The sequence below is a fragment of the Corvus moneduloides genome, chromosome 1 (assembly GCF_009650955.1).
Source record: "Corvus moneduloides isolate bCorMon1 chromosome 1, bCorMon1.pri, whole genome shotgun sequence".
Classification (NCBI taxonomy): domain Eukaryota; kingdom Metazoa; phylum Chordata; class Aves; order Passeriformes; family Corvidae; genus Corvus; species Corvus moneduloides.
The window spans coordinates 21498972-21521237 of record NC_045476.1 but is presented as its reverse complement, the minus strand read 5'-3'; the positions used below and the strand labels follow the sequence as shown (position 1 = coordinate 21521237).

The window sequence follows — 22266 nt, the reverse complement described above, 5'->3', positions numbered from 1 at the left end:
ACTTACATTTCCTTAGAGTCATCATTTCTTAAGAATGTGTTCAGTCATTTTAAACATTTCTGAAAGCTTACAAAATATAAAACCTATGTAAAAATCTGCAAAAAATTCTCATGGTCATTGAAAATTAATGTAATTCTTTTTCTAAGTAATTTCTAATGCATTTATTAGGACTTTACATTTAAAGGCAAAATTATTTCTGCCTACTGAAAATTAGAAGTCAAATAAACTTCAACACAGAGCTATTAGAAAGTCAAATGACCTGAGCCTTCTCAGAACTTCCATTTCTATGTATCTACACAAAACAAGCTTAGATGATCAATCCACAGAAGGAACAAGGTTGGATGTGACTCTGTGCATGTACATGTACACTGCACAGGAGCACAGCAGGTGCTCCACCTTCTTGCAGAGATACACTCATATTAGCAACAGGAACGACACATTCAACCTTCTTGTTTCCAGAGAGAAAAAATGCTGTTGAACGCAACTGATAGATGCTTAATCACATGAGTTATACGCAGATATTTGAAGTGCAGCTGTGTGGAATTAAGCCTACAGCATACCAGATAATGAATAGCTCTTGGAGTTCATGTTAAACTGCCAGAGGTACCAAGGGCAGCAGAGGGCAATCAGTAGCAGGGTGCATGTGGCTGACCACACCCGCCGCAGACACACAGCACTCACGGCACTGCTCAACACTTGCTAGTCAATCTACGTTAGCTGACACAATTGTGTCAATAAAAGCTTGTTTTTCCAATGAAACAACAGCAACATAAAAATCATGCTTAGGAATATAGGGATTTAGGAACAAAGTATGAATTACTTCAGAAGGAGTTAAATCCCAGCATTGCCTAGAACAGCATAAGCTCTTTTTTTATGCAATTTAAAATGCTTACCCAGTCTCTTCGTTGATGTGCCAGGGTTGGTTTTGTGAAATTGACATTGATGCTGCTGTTAATTTTTCTTGTTCCCTATTCTTCTTCACTTGAATTCAACAGAGGGAAAAAAACCCTTAGAGACAAGTATCAGCAGGTTTTGTGCTGTGCATCCTACAAATGGAGCTCTGGGCCATGTTGTTAGCATCTTCTCCTGCCAATTTTCTCTACAATCTGTTTTGGCAATTTAAGAGACCATTTTATGTTTGAGCAAGTAAACAGATTGAACAACTCTGCCAATAGCTTCCAAATAGGGAGCCGTGGCTCAGTGTCTGTTAGGGACAATTTCTAATTTCAGATGTTCAGATGTGCACTACAGTAGCGATGTGGTTTGGGTCCTCCTTTACTTGCTACTGAAGATGCATTTTTATCACATCTGAGGTAGTGTCCAATTCCTTATCATTTGTGTCTTTGTCCAGATAACAGGTGTTCAGCTGATTCAAATTATGGGGGAAATCCTGTCCTCCTCTGCATTCCCTGAAGCTGTATAAATTTAACTGGAGGTAGATTGTGAACCTTGATAATTAAAAACCCCACACCAGGCACCACATTTCATTAAAGACATTTAAAGACAATTAATATACACCTTTTTTCATTAGAACCCACATACAACACTTTAAAGAATGCTACAAGATCTTCACACACTCTCTGCATCCAATACAGGCTTCACTAACTTCAGTGAGGAGTTCAACTCCTCATACTTGGCAAGCAACTCCCTTACCCCATAGAGCGGTGATTCAGAGACCTTCTCTCCATTAACTCCACTGTCCTTCCTAAGTTCTTCACCAAAATAGGATACCTTGGAAATGTGTTTTTCAAAGCAGATTTCATCTGCTTTCTTATTTTCCTTCTTTGCATTAAGGCATAGTTTTCATTTCAGATACGATCCAAACCTACTGGAAAATGAGTCACATACAAATAAATTAACTGCATGGCTTCATTTTTCTGTCTCTCCAAGAGACGAAGGGCACAAATGTGTGGTGCTTATTGCTCCTACATGATTTAAGTTCATACCAGCATTAATGAGGAAGTGAGGAATGCTTTTACATGGGCTCTTAATGCAATGAGCACAACCACTGTGAAAGCTTACATGCATCCTTCCAGCCATACAACCAAGCCAGCAACCTCTACTATCCAAGCACTGGCCTTTATCTTAATGAAAGCTTCTCACTCCATCAATTTGTATGGACACCTGTTTTCTTTTATACTTTGCAGACATTTACCAGAAACATATTTAAGAAAGAGCAACTTATTTCACATAGGATAAAACATGCTTCAAGTCATATATCTAGACATAAAAGTACAGTGGCAGTAAGCTGCAGCTCATTGCTGCAGACTGCTGAAAGTGTTCCATTTCCCCAAAGAAAATATTATTAGATTGAGTTTCTACTCACTCCTTTAGCCCTGTGTCATGATAGACCAATAATCTTTTGTTGTCATCTTTATTTATTCTGTTCCTTTTGCCACCTTAACTTTTTCCTTGTAAAACCAGTTTGCAGTTAGCTTAATTGCAAAATCACCTATAAAAATACCTGGGGTTGGTTTGGTTTTTTTTTCATTTTGAGAATCTTTGCATTTATATTGAAAATCCTTTCAAAGTTCAAGAGGGACAAAAAACACTGCAAGGTCCTTTGACAAAATGTACACTTTTCTCTGTGTGAACAGTATATATTTTTTTTGTATTGACTACATAGTCAATGTCAAAATATGTTGTCCATCTGCAGAACTAGGCTAAAAAATCATGCGATACTGGGATAAATTTCATTCTTTTCTAAGAAGCTGCATTCTGGTCCTGATACCTCCATAAGAGCCATAAAGTAAAGTCCACAAGTTTGGTCTAAATCTTCAGAGGAAGGATTGCTGGTGGCAAAATAACAACCAAAATTCAACCCCCTTTACCTACCCACTCTCCTTCCAGTCCCCCCATGATTTTTTTCCTCACAAGGTTTATATTCATATCACAAGAGATTCTTTAAAAAGTCAGAGCACTGTGCTAATATCCATATGCTGCCAAACTTCATATCAGGACAAAAAAGACAATCTTTTAAAAACATTTATGCTACTTAACATTTATCATTATAAAATTTATTTTGTTATTTATTTTCATCAAGGATAGCTACACAGTTAACTGTTCTCACTTACCCCTTCAATGCAGTAGTTACAATTTTGGTTCAAATAGGCTCTTTGAGAAGTTTCTAGTACTTCAAGGTGAAATCAAAACAAAACTGAAAATTAAATAGATATATTAGTATTCTTCCATTTTTCTATATCTGAAAATTAAAATTATTTTAGAATTATTAAAGTGCTTACCTTTCAGTGTCTTGAAACCTTAATTAGATCCTTAGTCCATGATGTATACTGCTTATCTGACAAATACAGAAACTACTCTGTGTGGAAGGCATTTCTGTAATTCAGGAGCTTTCTAATTAAATTGAAGATGTGGCCTATGCACAATTATCTTTCTAGGATATAATGCTATAAATTGTTATTTCAGTGTAAACAGAAATGAAATGCAACTTCTTTTATCATGCACATTTTAAAATTCCATTTTGCCCTTCAAGACTAATTATTTCTAATATAGTCCCTGACTTGGAATCTCTCTCAGCTACGTACATAAGTAAAACAACTCTCTATTATTAAGACTGGATAGAACAAATCTACATTGTTAAGAATTGGTTGGTTAGAAATGAAGAGAAAGGAGTCTTACATGCAATGACCAAGAGAAAAAACTGAAATAAAACCACTTTTCCCATTTTAAAAAGCTATTTCTGGATCTGAAAAGGCAGGTGAGTATCCTTGGTTCAGGAACCAGACAGTATCATAAATCATGCAACGATCTTCCACTAGGAATGAAACCCCCTTAATCCACTCAAAAATAGAGATGGGAAGAAAGCTCTTTCCCATGTCACAAAACTACTTGTTTGTTTTTATTATTTCCTTTTCCCACAACAGAAAACCCAATATGCTTTGAACAAGAGAGAGGTAAGAGCATGCAAGTGAGCTGTGTCATACTACCCTGTACTATGATGTTCAGGGTACTGGACTTGGGAAGTCTAAATAAATTTCTTGGCAGGCCAATATCCCAAACTGAGCACCACAGACCTGCTGCACGGCACTCCTCTCAATCTCTCCTAACAGAGCAGACCCGTGCAAGGGATTAAGTATTCACCAGAGCATTGCTTGTTTCATCTCCTTGATGCGTTCCAGAGCTACCCCACACAAAGGAATCACTCTTGCTTGAGGAAGCTGTGTAGGTCATGAGAGGACCTAATTTAAGTTCCTGGTCTGAATAAAAAATACAGCTGATTAAAACCAGGGAGTCACTGAAGTTTCCCAGATCCCAAATGGAAGTCTTAATGGCCATGTTTTTCACCACTCTACATTTTTCTCTCTTACAAGCCGGTAATTTCAGTTGCCCCAGTATGAACATAAGAGATGAGCTTTTGTTCTCATCTTGCCTATACAGCAGCAGTTGCATGGCTCTTAAATAAACTGTCCTCTCCATTAGCCAAGGCTCCAGGAAATGAGCCCAAATTTTTCATCTCAAAGACTAGCTCTGGACATCAAAATCTTAACTAGTGAATGCTTTGGCAATAACGGTAAATCTCCATTGCTGTGAAAAACTAGTATTTTTCAGAGATTTTTTTCTTCAATAATATCCCAACTTGAAGAAAGTTCTTTTCTTTCAAGTAAATAAATCCCATTCTTTTCATCTGATCATACTTGCACGGGGTGTCTCTGCTGCTGTGCTCTTATTTTACTACTACAGAGAGTGATTCAAAAACATTTTCCCAAAATAATCCATAGGGACAAGTTCTTGCAGCAGAAGAATGATCAGAAAGGAAGTCAGGACAAGTGAATAGTATTGATTCTGCATCATTTCTAGTTCACACTAGTTCTTACCTATTTTATACATATCAGAACTTGCACTACGTATCACTCAATATTCCACCATGAAGTGAGTTAAACATGCTACAAGAGAATACAATGCAAATAAATAACTTTCTAAGTGAAAATATAAATCAGGAAAAGTCCCGTTTTTAAAAATCCCATTCCTGTAAGCTAATGAAATATGTTAGGTTTTTCTATTTGCCATTTCTTTGTCATCTTGCAGAGCATTGTCTCACATGTATTTTCTTTTTAAACTCAGCATCAAAATTTTATCTGCTTCTAGAAAATTCCATCTTGCGTTATGCTAATTTTGACAGCCCCTGCTAAAAAAGAGACAAAACTTTTTAACTTACATAATGTATATCCTTTATACGTAAACAAAAAGTTACAAAAGTATTCTTACTTGCTGACAAATCTATTAAAAGGGCAAAAAGTGTCAAATCATTTTAATAAAGAAAGTACTTTGAGCATACTAGCTGAAAGCTGGAGAGGTGAACACACATTGCCAATGTGCTGTACAAGTCCATGGTATACAGTTATACACATTTCAAAATCTGACATACACAAATCAATCACCAAAATCAGATTGTTCACTCGCACAGACTTCATCGGAACTACCAACAAACACGCCTTTTCTTAGACACACTATTTTTCCATCTACAATCACTTTAGGTTGCAGTCACATACATTACTGATTTGCTCCTGAGTCCTTTTCAGTCTTTGTAACTCGGGCGTATCGGTCACAATACTGAACCCTCTTCCTTTGCTTTCTTCAAAGTCTCTTTTGTATTTTACCTACAGAATAGAAAATACAGAAGAACAGGGTTGTTTTCATTTTCCACAATGTGCCCCTAGCAATTTAGCATTATTTTTACTGTAAACAAAGCACTTGTGAAAGGCTTTCAGCCTTTAAAGGAGAAGCCTGCCTTCATCCACTAACAGAGATAGCCAGCGACTGGGCAAAATTCCCCAGTGCTCAAGCAACTGCCTCCTCCAGGGGTGCCAAGGGCTCACCTCCACGAATACTGCAGCTGTGGAAATATCACTCTCTGTGGTCATTTCATTCTCAGAGCAGTTACCACAGAACTATAGCACTTATTCTCATACAAAGAAAAATACCTATAACTAAACCTGGAGGTCTTCTAACACACAGCTTCACATTCCATCCTCTCCTCATGATGATTCTACCAGCCTCTTTCCCAGTTGAAACATAAATTACACGGTAAAACAATATTGCATGAAAAGAGTATTTAGACTACCATGAAGTCAAATCTTTTTAAGTTATGGAATGGCTGCCTGTACAAGCTTAATTTGTCCCTCTTGCACATATGCATTCGGATATTGTCTTTAATCAGGTACTCATATATTGTACTTTGGCAAGGCCCCCTGCTTTATTGTGTACACAGCAGAGATGGTTCCATATGTGGTGTATCCTATTTTTTGGACAGACTACTTAAATCCTACCATCAAGGTAGGAATTTTAGTTTCCCCAAAAGCTTTTCTATAGCTCTCATCACAGCCATTAATCAAACTTCATAATGCACCCTAGAAAGTGGGAATAGCAATAGCCACGCTACTAGGGCAATCTGCAAATTGAGGTAAAATAATCTTAATTTCTAAAAACATACAGGGGTCTCAGGGTGTTCCCTCTTGGACTCCTGACAGCTGAATATGTTCAAATTATAGGCTTGGGTTACCTGTACAAATACCCAGTACTTCTGCAAATCAGTCTTTGGGTACTCAGTTTCAACATAAAGAAACAAGATGAAATCTCTAAAATCTTAAGTCACTGTTGAGCAACAGACAAAATTCTGCAGCAACAACAGAGTCAAGACCCATGTCTCCACAGATGGATTCAGCTACCTTACCCATAACAATTTCCTTTCATTTGCTATAGCCCCTGCTTTACTCACTACGCACATCCAGATTTTGCGACATCCTGGGAGAGCAGTAGCACAGACAAGGCAGGATTCTCCTATGTTGGGGCCCTCCCCCGCTGCTGTGGGGTCCTGGGAGAGGGGCCCTGGGGGGGGAGACACAGGATTTCCCTGCCCCTGCTCAGCCTCGTTCCCCATTGGTTGTTTTGTGTTCCCCTGCACGGGCAAGGACACTCGGGTCCCATGATCACGGGAGTTCCTCAGCAGAGCCCCGGCCATGCGGCTGGAGAAATAAACATCTCAGAAACATCTATCAAGAATCGGTCCATATATATTTCTTTCCACGGGCCTCGTTGTTTGATACGCGTGTTACAGTATCTGCACTGTAACAAATGGTGGGTAATGCAAGCAGAACAATCCCCAATCCCTAAGGACAGCAACTGATTTGTGAGTAAACTCTAGAAACTCTGGATTTCTCTTCTTGTTTTTGTTTTGCTATTCCATATCTAAACTATGGAGGAACTGTGGAAAGACTCTTGGCTCTCTGAGTCACATATGGACATTTATCTTAAACTTGAAAAGATTCTTGAACAACGATTTGTAAATTTTAGCTTAATTCAAGCTCAAAAGGAACTGAACCATTTCCTTGCATGGTTGTTTAAGAACTTTTTCTACGTTTCTTGGGATTTAATTCTTACCAAAGACTTTTGGAAGACGGTTTGGACACAGTTAATTCCTGAGTCAAAATATATGCCGATGGAAGAATATTTTCGTGAATATTATTTAATTACTGAGACTGTTGAACAATGTCAGCTGTGTCCTGGCGAAGGGAAACATGCCTCAGAGTCCGTGCAACCCAGGCCACGTGGACTGAGCACTCTGCGAACAGCAGTGAAGCAGTTCCCACGCGCGGGCGAAGTGACGCAATCTGCAGTGTCGGCAGCAGAGAGAGGTGCAGCGGGAGCGGCGTGACCCAGCGGTGCCTGCTCGGCCCCGCGCAGCGCGTGGTGGAGCAAGCCCCATGAAAAGCCGACCAAGAGGGGCGGTGCGCGGGTGGCAGCTGGCGGCGGTGGCGGCAGAGCGGAGCCGCGCCTAGCCGAGACACGCAGTGGAGCAGCGCCGCTCGGAGGGCACAGCGCGGCCGCAACGCGGGGGTCTGGCCAGAACATTGGAGTCGGCGAGGCAGCAGCCACGTGGGACAAGCAGCCATGACAAACACGCAAGCATGTGATAGGAGAAGTTGTAGAAACGAAAATCACAGGAACTGTGAAATGGTACAATGTAAAAAACAACTATGGATTTATAATGTGAGATGATACAGGGGAAGATGTATTCATCCATAGAACTGCCATTGAAAGGAATAACCCTAAAAATTACCTGAAAAGTGTAGGAGATGGGGAAGTTGTACAATTTGATTTAGCACAAGGAAAGAAAGGTTTACAAGCAGCAAATGTTACTGGGCCTGAAGGTATTCCAGTCAAAGGCAGCCGTTATGCACAAAATTATAAACAATATCCATCCCAGCAATTTCCCTACCCGCAGCCTACTTCCCCCTTTTACCCTATACCCAATATGAACCCTTTCCTAAGTTTACCCCATCCCCAGTTTATTCCTAATCCGTTTTTCACCCCATGGCTTCCCTATACAACTCCCTTTCCCTACAACTCCTCTCCAATGACGAGGGGGGGATGACAAGGGGGAGGGAAGAACTTAAACCCTCTCTTGCCTCAGTTTCCCCACAAAGCATGCTCAGAGAGTCTTGTCTCCCTTCTGTCAGCCTTAACATGTTCCAGAGAATCTGTTTGGACATTTAAAGACTCAGGAGGGTGGCTTGTTTTGTTTTGAAACTGTCCTTGTTATCTCATGTTTATCCAGTTGTTTTCAATGTTAAGTTTTAAATCTCTTTTTGTTAAAAATAAACAGGTGAAATATTGGGGCCCTCCCCCTGCCATGTGGTCCTGGGAGAGGGGCCCTGGGGGGGAGACATGGGGTTTCCCTGGCCCTGGTCAGCCTCATTCCCCATTGGTTGTTTTGTGTTCCCCTGCGTGGGCAAGGACCCTCGGGTCCCATGACTGAGCAGTTCCTCGGCAGATCCCGGCCATGCAGCTGGAGAAATAAACATCTCTGAAACGTCTACCAAGAATCGGTCCATATATATTTCTTTTCCATGGGCCTCGTTGTTTGATATGCGTGTTACAGCATCCGCACTGTAACACTCCTTCATGCAGCTGATAACCAGAAAACACCCAGCGCATGCACCAAATTCAAGGCTTATTTCACAAACAAGCACTTAATGTTATTATAGTGATGCACAGGAAGAAATACTTCTAAATCACGAAAGTTAAGTTTCACAAGGCTATACGACTCAGTTTGTTCTCCCCATCCTAAACCTCAATCAGTAAGTTCATAACTTTTGCTTTTTCTTTAATACAGCTCACACGTAAGCACACCAAACAAATCCCTGAGACACAGCAGCAAATGATCACATCAACAAACTACCATTTTTCCTGTGTTCCAGATTTAGAGGTGGCTGTAGATTTCACACAAGTCAGTATTTTCATGCCACCCTAAGCAAAGGAAACAGACCCTTCCACTCAGGCTTTTGAGCAAACCATGGGCTGATTGGCCCATGTCTTTCTGTTAATCTCCCCCAGGTTCAACCCCTCTGCAACCTTCCTTCCATTTGACCACCATATTTCAGATATCACTTTGTCTCATTTTGTGTTTCTAAACTAGTCTAGTCCATCTGTTCATAGCTTCTTGTTAAATCTTTTTACCTAAGGCACTCCAATATTCATTGCCTGTTATCTCCCTTCTACCAAATGGCTCTCCATCTTCACACTGACTCTCAGAGGCTTCCTTAAACATACTGGGTGGACACACTATTCCAGGACTGTCTGGTGCCAGGAAAGAGGTCTTAGAAGTATCTCTGAACTTTCTGTATTTGAAGTCATACAAAACTTTATCAACATTGGACTTCCATGACCAAGGAAACATGACTAACATAAAAGACTCTTTCATTTCAGCAAGCTTCAATTCTTTAGCCCTAAATGCTAAGACAACTGAGCTGTTCAACAACTCAGTCGAACTCAACTGCTTGAAACAAACAAACAACCTGCCGATAATTCCAAGCAAGGGAATAGTCTCAGCCTTGGAAACTGCTGAGTATTTTGTACAAAAATTACAAATTTAGCCTGAAGCAGGCAGCTGACATGGAAATGTTCAGCCTTACTGCTTGAAGTTTACCAGAATCATGAGCAAATGAACACATCTTAGAAATGGGTTCAGCCCTACCTAAAAGAGAGATTAGCTATTGTTAGAAAGAGCATTTCCTGTTATTAGTTCCAAATGTACCAGACATTAACTTCAAATGACCTTTATTCATCTTACAAAGGAGCAGAAGAAGAGAGGGAGGGAACTAGACAATTTTAACTTAATATTATTTTAATCTCCCAGTCAGATGAAAAGGGCTCCTACTCTCTATTAATAAATCACTTCACAGGAATAAGGTTAACTACAGTTCCCAGAGCAGCTATTTTGAAACCATTTAAAAAGCAAATTATTTAAAATATAGCAGAATTAAAATATGTGTTATTGGATTTTGTTCCTAACTTCAAAATGTAGGTTTTGAGTTATAAAAATCACAAAGTAATGCAATGTTTCATGAACACAGCTCTGTGAAATGTGGCCCACTAAAACTCCTAGTTAGTATAAGTTCAAAAGAAAAAAGACCTCTGTTTTCAGAAAATGTCAAATAATAAAGGTGCCAGCAATCATTTAGAATTGAAAAGAATATTCTGTATAGGAGCTGTAAACATCACTACAATAAATTATTTAACTGTACACCAGGGCTGTCTGGGATGGAGTTAACTTTCTTCATTGCAGCCATTATAGTGCTGTGCTTTGTATTTGTACCCCGAACAGTGCTGATAACACACCAGTGTTTTGGCTATTGCTGAGCAGCGCTTGCACAGCTTCATCCTCAACACCATTCCCATAGGCTGGGGGTGCATGAGGGGTTGGGAGGTGACACAGCCAGGACAGCTGACCCAAACTGACCAAAGGGATATTCCATATCTTAAAATATCATGCTCAAAAAAAGCAAAAGGGGAAAGGGGACGTGAGTGATTAAGGCAGTCTTCTGAAGCAACCACTACGTGCACCAAAGCCCTACTTCCAAGAAGTGGCTGGACATTGCCTGCTGATGGCAAGTAGAGAATAAATCTCTATTTTGCTTTGTTTCGGAGTGCAGCCCTTGCATTTTTCCCAAAAACCTTGACACATAAGGGATTGGGGGTTTTTTTGTATTTTCTCCCTCTGTCCCACTGAGGAGACAGAGTGAAAGAGTAGCTTGGTGGGCACCTGACATCCAGCCAAGGTCAACCCACCACAAACTGAAACCCTCGAAACTTAGTTTTGAAATGGAAATGTGTAACCCCTAATGACTGAATCATAAATGCAGCCATTTCCTACAAAGATAATTTTTAGTAACTCCTCACCAAAATCCCAGCCAGTGGCTCATAATGCTTTGCACTGGCTCCAAAATGCAGTCCCACAGATGCAGAGAACCCTCAGTGGTGTCTGCCCTGAAAAACTGATCTTCTGAGAGACAATGTGTGGCATAAACATTAGACATCAAACTGTAATAAATCACCATAAATGAAAAATTTTTTAATGAAAATACTTCGTGAGAAGTAATTCTGCATAAACCCACAGTGAAAGGACTAAGTGATCCAACAGATCTTTCACAAATCAAACTTCTCAGATTAGCAAGAGATCTTTGAGACACCCAAAGACAGGATTGTGTAAATCCATTCACAGGGTCAGCACAGAGCAGCCAGAGGGTCCATCTTATTCTCTACATAAAATATTATGCTGGAGAAAATGATGCTCATATTTTTTTGAAGGTACACTTGCCACTTGGCAGCAAAGTCACCTATTAGGCTAACAAGATTAATTTTTCCTGGGAAAAATACTCTGAAAATATAAATGAAGCATAAAAGATTGATTATACTCTTGGGGGTTCTGGCACCTACCCTTAGTCCAGCCTCATCTGCAATACCAGAAGCACATACCAGTTGAAAATACACCATAGGAGTCCAAAAATGCCAAAGAAAAAGAGTCCAAGAAAGAATTCAACATGGTGGATCATCATGATCTTCTCATCACTGGAGAGCTGTGAATAATGCTGACCTCAGAAATACTACCCATTCCATCTCCACCTCAAGATACTCAGCCACTACAGAGCAAATATTAATTCCCCAAAAGCTACAGCAATGTTAAAGCTCGTTTCCCCTACAGACCGGGTAGCTGTGTAACTAAATCGCCTACCTTATCTGACACACTGCATAGCCCCACAGTGTCAGGGTCCCTTACCCCCTGCCATGTGGGGTCCTGGGAGAGGGGCCCTGGGGGGGAGACACGGGGTTTCCCTGCCCCTGGTCAGCCTCGTTCCCCATTGGTTGTTTTGTGTTCCCCTGCGCGGGCAGGGACCCTCAGGTCCCATGATTGCTTCAGTTCCTCAGCAGAGCCCCGGCCATGCGGCTGGAGAAATAAACATCTCTCTGAAACGTCTATCAAGAATCGGTCCATATATATATTCTTTCCACGGGCCTCGTTGTCTGATACACGTGTTGCAGTATCTGCACAGTAACAAATGGTGGGTAATGCAAGCAGAACAATCCCCAATCCCTAAGGACAGCAACTGATTTGTGAGTAAACTCTGGATTTCTCTTCTTGTTTTTGTTTTGCTATTCCATCTCTAAACTATGGAGGGACCGTGGAAAGACTCTTGGCTCTCAGAGCCGCATATGGACATTTATCTTAAACTTGAAAAGATTCTTGAACAACGATTTGTAAATTTTAGCTTAATTCAAGCTCAAAAGGAACTGAAACATTTCCTTGCATGGTTGTTTAAGAACTTTTTCTACGTTTCTTGGGATTTAATTCTTACCAAAGACATTTGGAAGATGGTTTGGACACAGTTAATTTCTGAGTCAAAATATATGCCAATGGAAGAATATTTTCGTGAATATGATTTAATTACCGAGACTGTTGAGCAATGTCAGCTGTGTCCTTGCGCAGTTAAAACTGCTTCAGGGACCGTGCAGCCTCGGCCACATGGACTGAGCGCTCTCCGAGCAGCAGCGAGGCAGTTCCCGTGCGCGGGCGGAGCGACACGAGCTGCAGTGTCGGCAGCGGAGCGAGGTGCGGCGGGAGCCCGCCCGGCCCCGCGCAGCACGTGGTGGAGCGAGCCCCATGAGAGGAGCGGCGCGTGGATGGAGGCTGGCGGCGATGGTGGTGGAGCAGAGCCGCGCCCAGCCGAAATGCACGCTGGAGCAGGGCGCAGGGGGGTCGTCGCTCAGGGGCCTGAGACATGGGCGTGGCCCCAAGCAGCAGCAGCACAGCTGAGAGCAGAGGTGGCGGCACGCGGGGAGCTGACGCCCCAGCCCACGCAGCCCCGAATGCGACCCTGGGAAGACGATGCAAGCACGAGCAGCCCCAACAGCCCCAGCAGCCCTGGCAGTTCCAACATGGGAGCAAGCAAAAGCAAAAGAGAAAGCAAAAATGCAGCCACACAGAAAACAGCAGCCACTTGGTAAAAGGAAAAAATCATCGTAGCTAAGGTCTTAGGAATAGTAAAATGGTATAATGTTAAACAAAATTACGGTTTTATAACGAGATGTGACAACCAGCAAGACATATTCATTCATAGAACTGCTATTTAAAAGAATAACCCTGAAAAGTACATCCCAAGTTTAGGAGATGGAGAAGTAGTAGAGTTCAAAATTGTGCAAGGTAGAAAAGGGTTACAAGCAGCAGAGGTCACTGGGCCTGATGGTGTTCCTGTAAAAGGCAGTATATATGCTAAAAATCATAGTCATGTTAGACAATATCTCCATTATAAGCCCCCCCTACAGTCTCCCTTTTCTAATCCCACCTTTCCCTTTTACCCTATATCCTATTACCCCCAGTGTATTCCCAATCCGTTTTTCACCCATGGTTTCCCCCACAAAACCATGCCTTTGCCAATTGTTTCCCCAAAAATCCCTTTCCAATGCTGAGTGGGGGATGATGAGGGGGATGGAAGAAATTAACTATTGTTGTTTAGAGTTCCAACAGGTACAAATGGAAGAAACCCTCTCCTGCCTCAGTTTCCCCACAAAGCATGCTCGGGGAGTCCTGTCTCCCTAATGTCAGCCTTAAGATGTCCCAGAGAATCTGTTTGGACATTTAAAGACTCAGGAGGGTGGCTTGTTTCGTGTTGAAACTGTTCTTGTTATCTCATGTTTATCCAGTTGTTTTCAATGTTAAGTTTTAAATCTCTTTTTGTTAAAATAAACAGGTGAAATGTCAGGGTCCCTCTCCCTGCCATGTGGTCCTGGGAGAGGGGCCCTGGGAGGGAGACATGGGGTTTCCCTGGCCCTGGTCAGCCTCGTTCCCCATTGGTTGTTTTGTGTTCCCCTGCGCGGGCAGGGACCCTCAGGTCCCATGATTGAGCAGTTCCTCGGCAGAGCCCCGGCCATGGGGCTGGAGAAATAAACATCTCTGAAACATCTAGCGAGAATCGGTCCATATATATACTCTTTCCACGGGCCTCGTTGTCTGATATGCATGTTGCAGTATCCCCACTGTAACACCACAGATGGTGGCATCATCATGTCTCATGTCCAGCAAGGAAGGAGTAAGCAGGTAGAATAAGGGGATGGGACCCTTCACACCCACATTTGCCCTGAGAGGAACATTCATAGACCTACAGTCTTTACCACACCCTGAATATTTATGAATTTGTTTTGGTATGCTGAGTTTGAGGCTTGCCCAGAGCCATCTGCTCCTTCTGTGCCCAGCACACACAACTACTTCCCAAAGGTCACCATCTGCTAATACACTGGTTTTTAGAGACTGGCAAGAAATCCTCTCCCACAGTAAGGTCCTAGAGGCACATCTTGGCAAAGATGCCTTTGTTTGGATCTGCTTCTTCCGTAGAGCATATAGATTGTTGATTTTGCCTCAATTTTTCTTATTTCTTACAAAATTAATGGCAAGACAGAGATAAAATCTACTCTGTAAATTAGGTTTTTATGAACATGACTAGAACAAATGTTTACAGGTAAATCAAATGTACAGAACAATTCTAGACTAATTTCAGTAAGACTTTTTTTTAGGTGACATCCTTCTCAGTGGGATCCCAGACACTGTCCTGTCTGACAAAGCCAGGTTTCAGTCTTCGTGGTATAGTTTGTCTTCTAACACTGCCCACAGCTTTACATCTCATTAATCTTCTGCTCATATTAGAGGTACAGTTAAGTTCCATCTAAGACCCAACAGCAGTACCCAATCAGCCGAAGCATTGCTTCTCCTAATGGCAGTAAAACATGGTCTTCCCACTGTCAGTCAATTAGAACTATTATCCACAGTAAATCTAAACGGGAATACAGGAACTGAAAATGGCATATAGGGCAGACCAAACTGTCCTGAAAATTTTTATATTAACTGTTAGCTCTAGGTTGGGCATTCCTTAGGGAAGTCAAGGAGCCATGGACTCCTAAAGGGTCCCTGATGAATGAGTTTTGCTGTAACAGGGAACTGCATGGTTACAGATCTCATCACTTTTCTCATATAAAGCAAAATAAAAATTCCCCAAGATTGAAGTTTGCAATTTTTTCAAATGGTCTTTAGAATGCACAAAGTCGTATTTTAGGTTTTTTCCCTTTCAGTATAGAAAAAAAAGCCATTTTCACAATTCATAGCTCTGAAGCATTCATCACAATAGTTGAAATTTTCTGAGAGAATAAAGTTTCTCATTCAAAGATGATGTAAAACTGAAAGCATCAATACTCCAACACAACAAAAAGCCTTTGCTTTTAATATGGAGTAAAAATTCCAAGTGCCATTGCTATCATTAAATATTCTTTCTACATAACTCATTCAAACATTGGGCAAGTCTGTCTGTGCCACCCTGCAAAGTACAGCCTCAGCAAGTCTCCTACCATCTGCAAATCTCTGCACTGTAATTTCCTGAAGATCTTACCAGTTTTAGCAGGGAACTACTGCTAAATAACAGAAATCTTGGAATCCACGTCAGAACAGTTAAAATGTTGGATGGGGGCAAATTAAAATATATAAATAGTAGCTCTGGAGAGAACATCTCTACAATGTGGTCTCTTTATACTTAGGATGATGGAAGTGGCTCAGATAAAACGCATGGGCAAAAGTGTTCCATACCCCAGGATGTGCAGGGACAGGAAATTGGAGGCAGCGAGAGATCAAAAATTTCAGAATGAGAAAAAGATGGGAGTCCTCCACTTGGATGTATGACAACAGCATGTGAACATTAGCTGGGATCCAAGTAAAATTATGACAGCAGAGAGTGCAATCTGATACTGTTTCAACAGGCTCACATCCAAACAAGTCGACTAGGCTCCACTCCATCAAAAATCACTTCCACTGAAACTACATAGGCGCTTCTGCCCAAAAAATTATTTTTCTGCTACTAAGTATGCTCTTAAGTGCCTTGCACCTTGTTTTGCTGTTGAGCAAAGAGGAAGTCAGTGAGATTCTGTTCTTTTCTATTAAAATGTAACACTAATGTTTTCCAAAGGCTGCACACAAAGAGAAGATGACATAAAAAACAGGCCAGTCTCAAAACAACTTGATTTTCCCCCATGTCCACCAGTGATTATCATCCATTCAACGTGTGCAACAAATTTTACATCCACATTTTAGAAGCAGTAAACAAATTCTGTGCAGAACTGCAGCTGAGGAGATACAAGGTTGCAACCTTCATGACAGAGACATAGCGTCAGATCTTCTGCCCACTCCCTTTCACTTGGTATATTCTGTGTTTGAGCTACTTTATCTCCAAGGAACAGAAGTCTGGGGAGGTGAAGGATTTCTTATTCTACCACAACAGAAAGATATCTGATTTTACAATATCTCATCTCCAGGCAGAAAATGAAAGATTGATATATATAATCCAAATGCAGCCTGATAAGTTACCACAAATTTTAATAATACCCTCAAAAGTGAAACCACTGACAGCAAACTCCTCCAAACAGAACAACAATTATCCGACATAGCGGGGGGGGGGGGGGGGGGGGGGGGGGGGGGGTAGGGGGGAAGAGGTGGGAAGGAAACACATTTAAATGTCTCATGTATAGATTTGCTAAATCCTGGAATATTGCTTTTATCTCCAGGGTCTGAACTAAACATATAGTCCCTGTCTTGCTGTTTTCATCACTGGGAAAGAGAACGGCCAGGCAACCACCAGGAAAACTATAAACTCAGGAGCTGTGTACTCTAAAGGAAGTATGCAGTAAATCATGAGCATGTGAGCTGCTGTATGCTTACACTCCACAGTGGACAGAAAATACATAGCTGCTGGTTGGCTAAGGCTCCAAGACTGAGCTAGCAAGTCCTACTGAGAGGCAGGATGTGTTAGCTCGGGCTCAGTGCCATGCAAACCACGGTCATGCAGCCTGTAGTTGGCTCACAGTACTAGCAGAGCTCAGAGGCATCTGGCCACTGGGTACCAGAAAGATGTAACACACAAATGCACATCCACACAAAAGACAGGCAGCTACAGCTATTCTGGGGGGATTAAAAAAAGAAACAGCAAACATTCCCTTCCCTGCAAAGCCCCACCAAATAAAACCTCACAAAACCTACCTAATAAATATTCCAAATAACACAACGGTCATATTGATCCAGAGTACAGAATATTCACACAAAGAATCAAGCCAAAAACTGAACTAAAAAATACAGCATGGCATGTAAAGAAGATTAACTACAGAGGGGATGTAAAGAAGACTGACCTCAGAAAATTGTAATACTGACCAAGGGCACAAGTTGTAGTCATATGCTACAAAAGGTAACCAAAACAAACACTAATGGGCAACAGAAGCTAGCACATGACATGAGAAGAAAAAAAACCTGTAAAACTTTAATGAACAACTGCCAAAAAAATCAGAGAATGTTCACTGCTGTAGCAGAAGAAAGCAGCTGAAACAAGTCCAACTGAGAGCCATACAATGCAGCCCAGAACAAAGTGCAGAGGGAAAGGAACTGAAAAATCTAGATTTGAGCAATGTAGATGTGCAGGTCCACAGGAGTCACAGGAAATAATGGGACACAGTGCAGTTACACCCTCTGGCCTCTGGTAACAACTTAGCAAGCTTGGGGTCTCTCTGTCACTCAGACACCATGTAGCTCGTGCCTTATATACCACTCACATTAGTAAATACCCTCTTGTCTCATTCATCTACAGCTCCCCTTGTTTATTTCCATGGTAAAGACACACCATCTCCTATTCCACAGAGTTAACAGATAATTTGACTTTAGGTGCTCTTACGGAACCTCCTTACAACTGTTTGTTGTGCCACTTATGGCTTATTTCTTGAAAACTGGGGTATCAAGTGGGAGCCTGCAGTTCAACCCTGTTTGCAAAATCCATGCACACTGGACGCAACCAGTGCCCCCTTGGCCATGTTAGTTAGGGATGTCTCGTGCAGTCAGTTCCTCTGTCTCTGTACAACCAAGAGCAGGGGAGAGGGACTACCTATCAATTCCACTTAACTGTGAGGAAATTCTGAAATCCTTAAAATTTTGTGTGCCTTCCCAGTTATCTTTCTTCCACTCAGTAATGATGATAAAGCCAAAGCTACTGAAGATACCATGAAGGTAGCATAGGGCTTTAAAAGGAGCTTCCTTTTCAAAATTTGGAGGAAAAAAGGAAAAAAAATATGGAAGTCTATAAAATCAACTTCCAGTTAATACATACTCTACTCTGGCACCCAGAGATTAGTCTTAGTTAAACCCTAGCCAGAAGCTGACAGTAAACCCAGTTTTCCAAGACTACATTCTCTATTTTGTTCTTCATTTTAAAGTAAGAAGAAAAGGAAGGTGAATGCAAAATGATGCATGCAACAAAGGTATACAGAAAATACATAGTGGGCAGTTCAGCCTTTATGTTCAGAATTTCATTCATTTTCATCTCTGAATGTCAGATATGTCTGAATGTCTTAATATATTTCAGATGCAGAGGGAACAGATACAGAAAATATTTTGTCCCAACTAAAATTCCAAAAACTGTCATAAGACAAATGTTTGTAAAGACGATTGAATCCCTGCAAATGTTAATCTTTGAAGAAGTCCATTAGCCGAATCTCTTAGAGGGAGTAATTTCTTATACAATTCAGTATGTAGGCAACTTCCTATAAAAGCAAATCTAATATCTACATCATCAGCCTCTCAAATAACATGATAGCAACAAGCAGAGTGAAGCTGTTACACAGACAGGAAACTCATACAATTTCAAAATTATAGCCACATGAACTGAGATCAGGAGATGCCAAAGGTCGCCAGTAGAATCAGAGTTGCAACCGGGTGCTGACTATCTTTTCTTAACAAATGCTGATGCTCAAATCATCTGAGTATAAGATTTCCAATACCTCCAAATTGTTTGCCTCTACTCCTAGCAAATGCTTGCACTGGTAAATCTACCCATTTGTGAAGAGGATATAGGCACATGACTCCAGAGCCCTTGGCTCGAGTTCATACTTCCCCATGCTCATCAGGAACTGGACCCCAGTCCTGCCACAACTCGCTGGAAAAGAGATACATGTTATCCTCGGCTCCTGACACTAAAGGACCCAAGGGATACATAAAAAAAAAATCTTAGCCACATACTCGGGTTGAAAGTCCTATAGAAAGAACATGCTAACTTGGGGCTACTTTTGCAGTGTGATGGTAACAGGGAAATTAGGCCACTCCATTTGTCAGTTCACTAAGTAAAATGGGCAATAAAAATATATCCACTTCCCTCATCCCACCCCCATCAAAAACATTTGCTGCTCAGACTCTCATTTTAACATCCTTAAACTGAGATCAAACAATTAAATCACCCTCCAAGCCTGGCCTTCAATTTTAGGATCCTCTTTGGACACCTCCGCTAAAGCTTGTTACAGTTAATAGGGAAATTCTAACTATATTCAGTTTATCCTTTATTACCATTATCCCAGGGAATTCTTGAGATGGTGATACCTGGCAAGAAACAGTGGGCTTGTTGGACAAAAGGCAGATGTCACTACGCACAAACTCATCAACCAACTCGCTTCAACAGTGAGTGGAGAGAAAAGGTGTTTTTAGAGAACTCAGCTTATCCTGAAGAAGATATTTAGAACATTTTTTAAAACCCCATATTTAAAACATCTTTTAAAATACCTTAAAATGTAAAAATACAACTTAAAACTACCAAAGATACCTTTAGGTATCTTGAGAAGATATCTAAAGATATCTTTAAAAAGATACATAAAGCCAGGTGAAATGAACTCTATACAGAGCTCCAACACTCCCCATTATATTGTCCATACACCTCCTGTGATTCTGTATTCTTGTGAGCTACTTCAAAAAAAATTCATAACCAGTTTCCTAAATGTTCAGAATTCTAGAGCTGCACACAGGTGCCAATACCGAGTTTGGTGCGGGATCAATTTTCAGACACAGAAACTATCAGCTGTATACAGCAGTGGTTTTTAAATTGAGAGCTGAATCACCAGATTTTTTCAAACTGTGCCTGTAGAGCAATGTGTAAAACTCAACTAAAAGAGTGGTTATTTATGATGTGCAAAGGAACGAGAAGGGCAAGTTACCCTTTAAATACATCCATTATTCATTCCTACTGAATACACATGACTTCTGCTTCAAACAGCGAGGGCTATGTTGTGAGAGATGCCCTTCTAATAAAAACAAGGCTTGAATGTTAGTACCAGAAGGTTCCCTGCAGGCTAAAAAGTGACAGTTGGCTGGGCTAGGATCAGAGCAAAAAGTGGGTGTAGCAGCAGGGCCTGCTTACATAGAAAAAAAGCGTAAAGAAAAGAAAGGGTCCACAAATTCAAGGAATTACTCCAGAAATTAACCGAAAAGTGTTGGGGGGGAGGGGAAGAAAAAAAAAAAAACACGACTGGTTCAGAAAAGGAAGACCAGGCATCCCCAAGGAGCAGATAGGGGCTGTACTTTCCATTTCTTATCAGAGATGTTAGCTAGTAATAATGAGCAAGCAGGAGGGGAGGGAGGGAAGAGAAAGAGGAGAACAGTTGCAAATCACCCCAGCTGTAAAAACTGCTCCCTTTGTTAAATGGCCCTTAGTGAGTGGAGAGAAGGTGAGAATTTAAAGAAGGGTCTTTGTTATTTAAATGCCATCCCGTGCTGCTTTTTCAAAACTTCCTTAGAAATGTGTAATGAAAGCAACTATTTTGCAGTTCCAAGCCACAGGCTTGGGGCTGGGGTTTTTTTTCTTTACTGACCAGGGAAAACTAGGAATAAGGTCATTGCCTCTTATAAAAGAGACAGATGACATTCCTAGATCTGATATATCCTACCTTCTGATTGTTTTTAAAGTTTTGAAAACATTACATGGATGAGCTTTATTACTATTGTACTTCTGAAACAGAGACTGATTCTGTAAACTTTTTAATAACTTTCAATGCTGTTTATTTTTCCTACTCACCTCCATTATGAAGGAACTTATCCCTCCCAGAAGAAACATAATCTTTTTATTTTAGGGGAGGGAGAGTAGTGACAGAAATGGTCTGACAACAGTGATACAAACTCTATGTGACATTTGCATGCAAGGAAATAGACTGGCATACTATGTTAAAAAAAACTCCGAAAGATGCTAATTTTCCTGGATATGACATGGTTTGCATTTTTTTAGAGATTTCTTTATCTAGAAAGAAAAAGTGTCAGCCTACATTCAGTCAGCATGCTATATCCCCTTTTTAATATGTCTGGAAACATCATACCCTACAGGTAAGATGCAACAGGAATTTTGGTCTGCCCTGTCCAATTTACCTGTTCAGGGAGGTATCTTCCACAGAAAGCAAATACAGCTTCTGTGAGTAGAAATAGAGCCAGCCTGCTCAAATCAAACAAGCTCAATAAAAGATGCATTTCAATTTAAAGTTCATTAATTGCAAAGAATTTCATCCAATGCCTACAGTACCCTCATGTGCTGGCATAATAAGAAAAGAACACAACTGGTGGCAATTGCACAATGTGCTTTCCAAGATACTTGTTTGAATTACAGAGATTAGAAACAAGCTTCCCAGATTTCAAACAATGACTGTTGTTTTCCTTGACAATGTTTAGTATTTTCTGCTGTGGGGAAAAGCAGCAGTAAGTTTGATCTTTAGGCCTCCCGTCAATTAAAATTCACAGACTTTGAGAAATGGTAAATATTGCAAAATTAGTTGTAGTGTAATACAGAATAGAAGTTCAAAGAAAAACACTGTCTCTTCACAATGGAAAAACAAAGAGAAGCTACATCCTTGTCACTCCATACATCTACCTCTGTAAAGCACATTTGAATCATTATGTCTCGTTGCTTAAACAGACCATATAAGAGTAACTCTGGGCAGGAACTTCAAGGCCATTATTTCCACCACAATATTGTTTTTACATTATTTTCCTATCACAAAGCTTAAACGCACATTATAATTCCTGCCTAATGGAAAGATATGAAGGAGTATTTTCCATTTTCCAAAGCATGGGAAATTTTGAAGGGAGGC

General features: G+C 40.9%; 1 protein-coding gene across 7 annotated transcripts in view; it reads right to left on the bottom strand.

Annotated features, from left to right (window-relative positions):
- NEBL (nebulette) overlaps positions 1-22266 on the bottom strand; it is a 256681-nt gene that overhangs the window by 134387 nt on the left and 100028 nt on the right. For 3 of the 7 annotated variants that reach the window (XM_032101566.1, XM_032101575.1, XM_032101599.1), the window contains exons 1-2: positions 1654-1808; positions 894-981 (exon numbers count right to left, since the gene is read on the bottom strand). Coding sequence is in view for 1 of the 7 variants with exons in the window: in XM_032101631.1 (XP_031957522.1) it covers positions 5511-5618 (108 nt within the window). In the remaining 6 variants the exon portion in view is untranslated. The other 4 variants (XM_032101558.1, XM_032101583.1, XM_032101589.1 and 1 more) reach the window with 3 other exon arrangements.